Genomic DNA, 11,352 nt, shown 5'->3' on the forward strand with positions numbered 1-11,352 from the left:
CATTGTTATATATATACTGTCATTGTTATATTAAAATACTGTCACAATCATCCAAAAAAAGGAAATTATGTATACAAGTGTAATGAAATAGAAAAAGTAAAGGGATCACTTAAATGAATGGATAAAAGTGTTGCATATTAAATGAATAGATAAAAATATGTATACAAGTTTTATATAAGTATTATCATCGTTTACATAAATACTGTCATTGTTGTATTTAAATACTGTCATTGTTGTATCAATTACTGTCATATTACCGATATTTAGTAATTTATTTGACTTTTCAACTCATGTAGCAAAAATACCATTTTACCCTGGATATGGACTCTTTTTATCGCTGTCCACCAGCGATGTAGCATGTCTCCTTATCTCCCCTCAAGACCTCAAGTGAGTAAATCTTCTAAAAAAAAAAGAAAAATGATGAATAGAAGTAGTTATTAAAATACAAAGAAAGTGAATAATAAGTCAGACAAAACGTCATAGGGGCAGCCTGTAAACATTCATAATCTGTATTACCAAACAACGATACTCTCTCTTTTTCTCTCTCCTCGTCCTAAAACATTCAATCATTCTTCCCACTACTCTGTCAATTTCTGTCTCCTCAAGAACCCTAATTTTTTCCTGCAATTTTTTCTCATTTTTTTTTTTGGTTTTTTGATTCTTTCTATAGTGTGCAAGTAACAGTTTTAGACTTTTAGGGCACCAATTTCAGCAATTTCTTCAGATCAAAAGCTCGTCACTCGATTCAGTTTCTTTCAACAATTACACACTCTTCTGTTCGTCAGCATTTGTGATTTGGGAGAATTATGCGCTCATTTTAGGGTTACGCATTGTTTAGGATTTTCTCTCAGAGTTGTGTTTTGCCGGGTTTTTTTAAATTCCGGCGAAAATGGCGACTGATTTACCGATGAGTCCCCAGATGGAGCAGATTCATGGCGAACTTCGTGATAATTTCCGAGCTCTTGCGTAAGCTCCACTCTCTCTCATATCTTTCCCTCAGTGTCAGTATCACTAGGGCAGTGACGGTTAGTTCAGTTTAGCCGTTTAGGGTTAGTGTACAGTTTTTGTTGTGATGATAATCTTGTACAATTGTAGAATGGACATGCTGAAATTTCGTATGATGCTATGATTTTGGTTAAGTAGCTAGAAATGTGCTGAGGAAATTGCTATTTTGGCAAGGAATTGAAAGGTAATAAGTTGTTGCTGTGTGTTGCGAGTAGTGTACGTTATTCTTTGCTTTGGTTATTGTGAAGGAATTTATCTATGTTGAGAATTACTGTTATTGTTGATTAATTGTTGGAAACCTTTTGGTCTTTAACTTTTAAGGGCTGGCTTTGTGAGTATTTTTTTTCATGTACTAGGATACAATTTTGAATTTTTTTAGGCGTAGGAGTAGATGAGCTCGGCTGCTCCCTTTGCCGAAATAAAGAGGGTTGATTGATGAAAATTCGTTATCCACTTATCCTTATAATTGTGTATCCCTATCTGTCTTCTAGTTATGGTTCAATTATCTTCATATGTTGCTTGAAATCTTTGAATGGGGTTCCGTTGTCAAATATGGCGTACTTCACTTTCTTGTGACTGAAATTCTCTGGTGGAATTTATTACGAGTCATTAGTTTGTAGTGGATTGACTGAGAACCGAAGTCTAAACTGATGCGATAAACAGATTTCGTATTGTTTCCAGTTTTGCTGTCCCACTTATTTCTCTTACAAGAGATCAAACTTATTTTCATCCTTTTCTAATTTTCTTGAATAAGTCCGTACCTATCATTGGGATGATAATCTTTCCGAAGCTGCAGGTTACTAGCCGTGCTGGAGGTAACTTTAAAACTGTTGGGATCCTTGTTTCGGATATTGGACAGCCATAGACCTTATGGCTAACTCTACCATTGATGCGTATTTGTTCATCATTACTATTTTTTTGTGTGTTCACTTTTGGTTTTATAATACTGATTTTTTTATTTTTTAATGATTTTAAAGTCGAGCTTTATTTATTTGACAACTAAACCTGATGTTAGATTTTGGAACTTCAGTTGCGAAAATGATTTTAGTGTGCGTATACAGTTTTCTGTATGCAAATGCTTTTAGCTCTGAGTGGAGTTTCAAACTTTCGGTGTTGGTATATACTTCCTCCGTTCCTTTTGGCATGTGATATTTACGTAATGTTTCCTATCTCTTTGATATTTATGTTTGTGCTCGTTTTTTTTTTCCTTTGTAGCAATGGGTTCCAGAAGCTTGACAAGGTCAAAGACCCCACTAGACAAAGCAAGCAGTTGGAAGAACTTACAGGAAAGATGAGAGAATGTAAAAGGTATATAAAATTTGTTATTACTTACCATCATACGACTCCTTTAAATCCCTAGCATGTAACTCGAGCAATTAAAGATTGTGGTGCTGAAAAGTGGAGAATGATTCTTACCTTCTGTAATATGATTATGAAGAATCCTTAAAGTAAAAAGTCACCCTTACTTCATGATGTGTATTTTTTGTACGCTTGTTTTCGTGGGGGTTGTGTTTTTTTTCAACAATATTTTGAGCAACCTTCCACTCCTCTGTAACTTTTTGTTTTTCGGTTTAGATTTTTCTTGGTTTGGTTGAGGTGCTTATTTTTTGTCTGCTTCCTTCATTTTCTTCTTCCCGCAAAGGTTTATTTATTAAGGGGTATTTCAAGTTTGTCTTTGAGTGTTGAATTCTGTTAATTCCTACTTCCTCTTGCTCTTTAGGTTGATCAAGGAGTTTGATCGGGAAATTAAAGACGAGGAGGCCAAAAATCCGCCTGAAGTCAACAAGCAACTAAATGATGAGAAGCAATCCATGGTTAGTCATCTTTCCTCATTCTTGGAGGGTTATGATTCAAATCAATCACTTTATAAGTTTACAATTCAAGAGTGTATGTATCTGTCGTTATGGTTAATAATTTTAGGGCAGGAAGGACATAGAATCATAGATTGTGTTACAACTTAGACTCTTAGAGTAACTCCAAGGAACAATTGTGATTGTTTAACTACTTGAATTGGGAGACTTATATGGCCCTGTTTAGTTCATTATTTTGGAATTAGGCGTGGCTGTGTGGGTTCAGACTTCAGGTTGGCAAAACCCATCTGTTCTTTGGTAACATCCCTCTCTCTCTCTCTCTCTCTCTCTCTGTTCTTTGGTAACATTCACTTGAGCAACTGTTTATGTCAATAGTGGATTATTCCGCTTTCTTAAAAATTACCACTCTCTAAGTTCCAATTGTTATAGTCAAGTGTATCAACAATGTGAAAGCCTTTTGCCTTCCATCAATAGATGTGAGGTGAGGCTCTTAGAAGAAATATCAGAATGTATGGACGATGAGGAGAGAGCGATGAGTGGATAGGGAGGGTATATTACTCCCTCCGTCCCAATTTAGAGTATCCCCTTATCGCAGTTTTAGGTAGAGTTTTGGAGTGTGTTTATCAAATACTCCGTATTATTTTGTTGAAAAAGTAGGTAGAATGAAAAATAGTGGAGTATTTTTTTTAATTGAATGAGAGAGAGGGTGGGACCCTTGGCTTTAGTTGTGGGAAGAGAGAAGTAATAAAGTAATAGTGGGTTTTTGCCAAAAGTAGAAAGAGAAAACTAAATCGGGATGGTTGAAGAAGGAAAGGGGGCACTCTAATCTGGAGCGGTGGGAGTATAATTAAATTATAAACAATCAAAAAAAAGTCTTAAGGATCAAATCAATGGTTTAATACAAAGCAATACCTCATTCCTAAAGTAAAGTAAATGCCCTCTGAATGGGTAATGAATATTTGGAATTCCAAAAGAATGGTAAAACATATCATTTCATTAGTTGGTACATTAAATGGGGAGATCAGAAGGTTGTGGAATTTTCGATGTAGTTTACTTTTGTAGTCTAATAGAGGGGTTGCAAATTGCAATGACATGATTTCAAGGATGTGGGTCATGCTACTTGGGAGTAGCACTACAAAAATCATGTGTGAAGGGAGTTTGTGTTCATTGAGTTTAAAGATGATGAAGAAAAGCGTAAGAAAGTTCTCTTTCATTGAGCAGTTTGAGCATGCACGGTGCAAATGAGTCATAACTAGTCCTTAAAAGAGGGTGAGATTTTGTAAATTATATTCCTTATTATCCCTAGTGGAGGTTTCTCTAGTTATTAGTATGATTCTACTGTTAAGCTCCGGTTTGTAAATTGCAACTTAACCATTCGTAGACCACAGTATTGAGGGTTTGTTGAGAGACCCAGAGAGGAAAACGTGTTAAAGTGTTGTGTTTACTTTTTTTATTAATTATTGTTGGCTCACTGTTGTTTCCATGAATGATCAATAATACGAAGTATAACTTAAACAATATATGTGAGATGTAAATTAGAACAGATATTATTGCCATAGGTTTAATCTTGGGTAGAGGATTATAAGATGCTGGGTTAATCTAGTTTGCAAAAGTCATACAACAAAGAGTGTTTGTTTAACCAATTGAGGTTGAGATAAGTGGTTAAGGGTCTCTTGCTCCTTAACCAAGGTCTCGGGTTCGAGCCATGAGTATGGAAAAAACCTCAACTAGTCCTTAAAAGAGGGTGAGTTTTTTGTAAATTATATTCCTTATTATCCCTAGTGGAGGTTTCTCTAGTTATTAGTATGATTCTACTGTTAAGCTCCGGTTTGTAAATTGCAACTTAACCATTCATAGACCACAGTATTGAGGGTTTGTTGAGAGACCCAGAGAGGAAAACGTGTTGAAGTGTTGTGTTTACTTTTTTTATTAATTATTGTTGGCTCACTGTTGTTTCCATGAATGATCAATAATACGAAGTATAACTTAAACAATATATGTGAGATGTAAATTAGAACAGATATTGTTGCCATAGGTTTAATCTTGGGTAGAGGATTATAAGATGCTGGGTTAATCTAGTTTGCAAAAGTCATACAACAAAGAGTGTTTGTTTAACCAATTGAGGTTGAGATAAGTGGTTAAGGGTCTCTTGCTCCTTAACCAAGGTCTCGGGTTCGAGCCATGAGTATGGAAAAAACCTCAACTGGGAGGGATGCTGCCCATCGAGGTACCCATGCAAACTCCCGTGGGAGATTAGTCCACTCGCCGAAGGCGGTGGGAACTCCTCGTAGTAGGAAAAAAAACAAAAAAAACAAAGAGTATTTGTTTGAGATCATAATCCAAGTCTTGTGGTGAGGACTAAATTTATTGGTTAGCAGTAGCTTGTTAGTAAGCAACAAGGTAACTAAATTTGGAACCCACCAACTTTAAATCCTGCTAAAAAATAACAATATAATTTATGTAACGTGGGCTGCTCCTCTATATGCTGAAGGTAATTTGAAAGTTGTCTGGCTTGTCTGTAAGTTATGTTACTCTGACTTTTCATTTCACCTTAAATACCTGTGTCAAATCCTAGAGTCTAGGCCAAATTTGTAGGATACTTTGACACATACCAGTATCTGATATGAGTACCCGAGTCCAAGTAACATTGTATGTAAGTCAGGATCATGAGTACATAGATAGGGATCCCGGTTATTCTACTTCAAATTGATGCCTTCCTTTGTCTTTGTAAAAATTGGTTATGCTTTTATAAGGTACTTGGAAGTTGGAACATATGTTGGAGAAAGAAATTTACTTGGTAGTTGGGATAGTTAAATGCTTGTATACTGTCCTGCCATTTCGGTGCATTCAGTCTCTAGACTTTGAGTTATCATTTGTTTTTTCATGTAACATATTTTTCCCTTTTTAAATTTTTTGCAGATAAAAGAACTAAATTCATTTGTGGGCTTAAGGAAGACGTAAGTTTACCTCCTTAACTCAATCTTAATCTTTTTGCTGCATTCTTGGTTGCTGTTTTGTGAGGCTCACCGATGAATGTCCATAAACCAATGCAAAGGTGAATTTTGTACTAGACATGATTACCTCCTCTATGATGCTTTGGAGGGTATTCCACGTCTTTTCTCAACAACTTTAAGATTAATGGAAGAAAACTAGTTCTTTTTATTTTGCATAGGCCAAACTCTGAAAAATCAAACCGACCCATTTGTTACCAGGATCTAATCTTTGGCATGGTGAATATAGGATACTGGGTATAGAGTGGTGATAATCTATTGGTTCTTTCATCTTTATACTATCTTTAAATGAACCTGATTTCCTGGCTGCTGATGTTGTAGGTATATGAGTAGCCTTGGCAATAAGAAGGTAGAACTGTTTGACATGGGAGCAGGAACTAGTGAACCAACAGCTGAAGATAACATTCAGATGGCTTCATGTGAGAAATGTTTTAGCTCGTGTTTGCATCTTACTTGTACTTTCGGGGAGAATAATTTTTGAGTTTGGCTGATGTTCCATCTTTTCTTTGATACCCCCTCCACCCACTATTTCAAGAGTATGCTTCTCCCGATAATTCTTTAACGTTCATATTATCATGATCCTTCTGTGTTGAGATTACTAGATCGAGTTTGAGCCCATTGTTTATAAATTGGGAAATAAAGATAACTAAAGGGTTATACAGTTGTTGGAAGTTCAGCTCTGGTTACCCTTTCTGTAACTAATTAGGTTATCATGTGTCCATTGTCCAATGAATTGTTTGTGATTTATCTGTAACTATAAAGCGATTAACGTTTTGCTAATATTATTGAAGCACCAGTATTGTTCGTCCTTCAATTAGTCATAGTTCACTTGGGGGTGAACTTTGGTGCAAGTGTACTACTATAAATTTGCGTTTGTGAATTGCAAGGTTTACATTCTTGATAAGCACCTCCATAAAAAGTTTGTGGGGGTGGGTGGGTATTGCACATAATTTAATTTCCCTTTTAGACTTTCCTATTTTAGAAGCCTCAGGCATTTACTTTAGGCTACCCTTAAAAATGTATACAAAGTATCTAACAGATTACTGACTTCAATCAAATTTTAGTGTTTAAATATTCTATTTCACATGATACATATTATAATTTGTACCAACAACTCAAGGACTCAGCAAAGGCTTGTTTTATTAGATCTATCTGTTCTTGGATGGTTAGGGTGTGGTTGTTTTCGCCGTTTTATTCAAGTTCTAAGACTCAACAGATTGTTTGACAAGCCTTTCCTGAGTCCTTTAGTTGTTTTTCGCCATTTTATTCAAGTTCTAAGACTCGACAAATTGTTTGACAGTGTGATTAGTTTGTCATAGAGTAGACAGTCTTCCTCTTCAAATCAAACGGAACATTAAACTTCCTTCCTTTTCCTAAAAACCCTCTGATGTTAATGAGGATGAACAATGAGACCAATACAGTGCACTGCTTTACATGCAGTGGTTCTTCTTTGATGTTTATTTTGTCTTTTCTGTGCAGCAATGACAAATCAACAGCTTATTCATGCTGGGAATAACACAATGGATGAGACTGATCAGGCCATTGAGCGCTCTAAACAGGTGAGCAGTTTACGGTGAACAGCTCGTGGCTTGCTTTAGTGCATTTTCTTCCTAACTATAAGTTGATTGCCCAGGTAGTTGCACAAACACTTGATCATGGAACTGAAACAGCAGCCAAGTTAAAGGGCCAAGTAAGTATTTTTAATTGAGCAGTCTTTTCTCATCCCCTTTGTCAACAAAAAGTAATCCAAGTACACTGGTGCAGACTGACCAAATGGGTCGTATTGTTAATGAGCTGGATACAATTCAATTTTCACTCAAGAAGGCATCTCAGCTGGTGAAGGAGATTGGTCGGCAGGTCTATTAATTTTTCTGACTATAATTTGTGCTCCAATTGTTAATTTGTTATACTATTATTATAAGCTGTGTGGTATCTAGAGTTCATGACTAATGTAAACTGTCTGTGTTGCAGGTTGCCACTGACAAGTGTATCATGCTTTTTCTCTTTCTTATCGTCTGTGGTGTCATAGCCATTATTGTTGTGAAGGTATATATCACTTCTACCATTATCATATAATAATCAAAAACTCGAAATAATAGAAATGGGAACAAGGAGAGGGAATTTGGGGAAGAATGATAGTAGACCATAATTCGATGCGATTATATCATCCAATTCAGCATACAATCTCAATTATCCCAGGCTTCAAAGTGGATGGACACTCTTAGTAAATTGCTAACAAAAAGTAAAATAAAACTTCATCACAATTTTCTTAATTCCTTCTCCTGAACTCCTCCGTTTATAGACCAACTCCCCTCTTGTCCATTCCTAATGTGCCCCTCCCCTTTACCTGATGCATTACATTACATATTATTTCAGTGGTATTGCCTATTTTGACTGCTGGCCCTGACTTCTCATGAAATTGGTGAAACAATTGGACTATATTTCTAATATTCTGTAATGCATCTGTCTGTTGAGGAGAATATGATTAGACAAACTGAGAGGAGCTTTATGTCTTTTGCTGTTAGTATGTATTTGGATATTTTTTCCTTGCCTGCACCTTCATACGAGGTCCTTTCTTGTTAACCTTTTGCGATTCTTGTGCCAAAATCCGTGACACCAAAATCCGTGACACCAGACTTATTTTTGTGGTTATCTTGGCTAAATAACTCCCATTCCCACATAACAAAGATGCCCTTAAAGATTTCCCTTCTCCAATGGTCATGCGCATGGCGTATAATTGACAACAGTTGACCTTTTTCACATATTTATAATGTTGTATTGTTTCATTGGAAAACAAATAGCTTGAAAAGATGCGTATTATAATACTTGAACTCTTAACTTACTACAATAGTTTTGCATTCAATCACCTCAAATTGCGTTTTTAGTTGAATTTATTAATTTTATTTCTGTTATGTCTAATTTTTATGCTTCCCAATGATATTATTAACCTTATTAGCTCCAGGAATTCGTGTTATGGAACTTGCAACTATGATAAGGGACCAATACAGGGTACAGATGTATGTATGTTGCAGTTTATTTGGCAACTGTGAGGAACTTGGAAGTTGGAACTCTGGTAATGGTTTATAGAGACAAATGCAGAGTGCAGTTGTATTTTGAGTTCATTTGCAACTGTGAGGAACTTTCTGTTCGGTTCATCTTCCCAAATCAAAAATACTTATAGTAATAATTATTTATTACTCCCTCCGTCCCGGAATACTTGACCTGTTTTCCTTATCGGGCCGTCCCCTTTAATACTTGACCTGTTTCTAAAAATGGAAATATTCTAACAATATTATATTATTTCTCACTCCACCCCTATTAACCCACCTACCCCCTACTCCATACAAAAAATAATTAAAAATTTAACCCCTACTCTCCCCCAACCTCACCTCTTAACCCACCTCACACTAACTACATTAAAATAATACCCCACTATCAACTACTACCTATTAAATTAAATAAGTCAATTCAAGTCTCTTAAACTCTGTGCCGGTCAAACCGGGTCGAGTATTCCGGGACGGAGGGAGTATTATATCATAGTAAAAGAAGAGAAAGGTAGTGGGAAATTTGGAGTTGTTCCTATAAACTAGTAGGAGCTTACATTTGGCAATTAAGATGGAAACTCTTAGAGTTGTCCATTTAAGCTAATGTGACTATATATATGAGTAAAGTCAAATGGTCTAGATATTTCCTAAGCGGTGGTTAAGACAAAGAATTATCTTGACTTTCTAGAGTGTTCCTCGAATTATCTTGACTTTCTAGAGTGTTCCTCGTCTAATGTCAGCAAGATTCAACTATATACATGAGGATGTTTGATGACATGGAATGGCGAAAGGAAGAAACACACAAGGAGTCACAAAATACACAAGAGTGATGTAGTGTTTGACCTGGGAGTGTGTGCATAAACGAGTGTGAGGGAGTAAGTGGGTTGTGAGGTAAACACATTATTAGTATGAGGGGTATTTTTAGGATTAGTGAAAGTACCCTTGTTGAGGGTACTAATTGTAAACTATCCTGGAAATACATGTATCTAATATTGTAATTGTGGTGTTCCCATTGTACTCCCAATTATCAGTAGTGAAGTTTTATCCCCGGAGATCGGGATCGTGGTTTTTCCCCTTATTGTTGATAAGGGCTTTCCACGTAAAATTCGCATGTTTTTTATTTCTGTACTTTATTTTCTTACCGTTATTGCGGTTAATTGTTGCTCCATTCCCAACTCCCAACACTTGCTTTCTCGAGTGCTTACATTGCATTTCACAAAGGTAACTTCAGTGACTTAAATATTCTCTTCACTAATGGAGCCTTCCTGTCATATGGTCCAATGGGAATTAGGTGTTGGCATTCTGCCCTCGTGTTAGAAATTCGTGTCATCTGCCCACAAAGTGATTTCCTTTTCTTGATCAGCTCAGAACAGCATGAAATACACCTTCCCACGTGATTGAAATATGTTCAAAAAATGATATTTTGTTTGAATGGGTTGTGCTACTGATATGTGCTAAGGAATCTGAATTGTATTTTCTATGGTTGCAGATTGTGAACCCAAACAACAAAGATATTAGGGATATTCCGGGATTAGCACCTCCAGCCCCCGCAGCAAGGAGGCTGTTGTATGTGAAGGCCGCTGAACATTTTGGGTAGATTTGCTGCAATTGATCTCTTCCACACTTGAGTTTGGATTGTTGGTTACGCTCTCCTATAGTTTGTGCATAGTGAGTTTGTGTCGTCTGTAAATCATGTATCAGAGGTTTTTGTTTATCCTTTCGGCAGTTGCATTCTTTCCCCCCAAAAACGATGGCTTTTCAAGATCTGTCATATCCACATTCAGATTGTTTCGCTGTCAATATTTTTATCCTATGCGTGTATTAGCTAGCCACACGACGTTCAGAATATGGAGTAAAATTGTGTTCATTCTTTTCACCTTAATCAAGTGTCGACATTCTTTTTATTTTCCATTTCTTTTGTGATATTTCTTACTCATTTATTTCCTCAATATTATTTGGAAGCATCTGCCCATTTGGCTTATTTTTGTTGGAACTTTTTTTACATCCACCAGGCCACCACCTGTGGAATATGGTTGTTAAGATGGCTAATACTTGGTGGATGTAAATTTGTTAGATTTGTATCGATATATCATATATATTTTCTAAGTATATATTTTTATAATTTTTACATATACATGATTCGAGATAAAATATGCGTTGTAAAGCGTAAAGTCAACCATAATACAATATTTAAGTATAAGAAAAATATAGGAGATTATAATCCAAGGTTAATATTGAAAGAAATTGTGGGTCTCAAGGAAATGAGGCAAACAAAAAGAGACGGATCGTGCTCTGCGTGAGTATAACTCAGTCAATGACTAATACAGTAAATCAGTAATGAGCTGTGAATGATGTGATTCGTTGTTGTGTAAATCTAACATGAATATAAGATTGCCTTTCTTCTCAGCAATCTCATTTAAATCCACACATGAAATGCATGTCAACAATTGAGTAGTTGAGAAATAAGCCTTTGACCTCTCT

General features: G+C 36.0%; 1 protein-coding gene across 1 annotated transcript; it reads left to right on the forward strand.

Moving 5' to 3' along the window:
* Window positions 1-472: 472 nt before the first annotated feature.
* Window positions 473-10,782, forward strand: LOC110790971 (novel plant SNARE 13). The gene is made up of 10 exons (XM_021995723.2): window positions 473-966; window positions 2,221-2,313; window positions 2,726-2,819; window positions 5,736-5,773; window positions 6,149-6,246; window positions 7,307-7,386; window positions 7,461-7,517; window positions 7,592-7,684; window positions 7,799-7,873; window positions 10,361-10,782. The coding sequence occupies exons 1-10, from the start codon at window positions 890-892 to the stop codon at window positions 10,466-10,468; spliced, it is 813 nt and encodes a 270-aa protein (XP_021851415.1). The 5' UTR covers window positions 473-889; the 3' UTR covers window positions 10,469-10,782.
* The last annotated feature ends 570 nt before the right edge of the window (window positions 10,783-11,352 follow it).

Source organism: Spinacia oleracea, chromosome 3 (assembly GCF_020520425.1).
Source record: "Spinacia oleracea cultivar Varoflay chromosome 3, BTI_SOV_V1, whole genome shotgun sequence".
Classification (NCBI taxonomy): domain Eukaryota; kingdom Viridiplantae; phylum Streptophyta; class Magnoliopsida; order Caryophyllales; family Amaranthaceae; genus Spinacia; species Spinacia oleracea.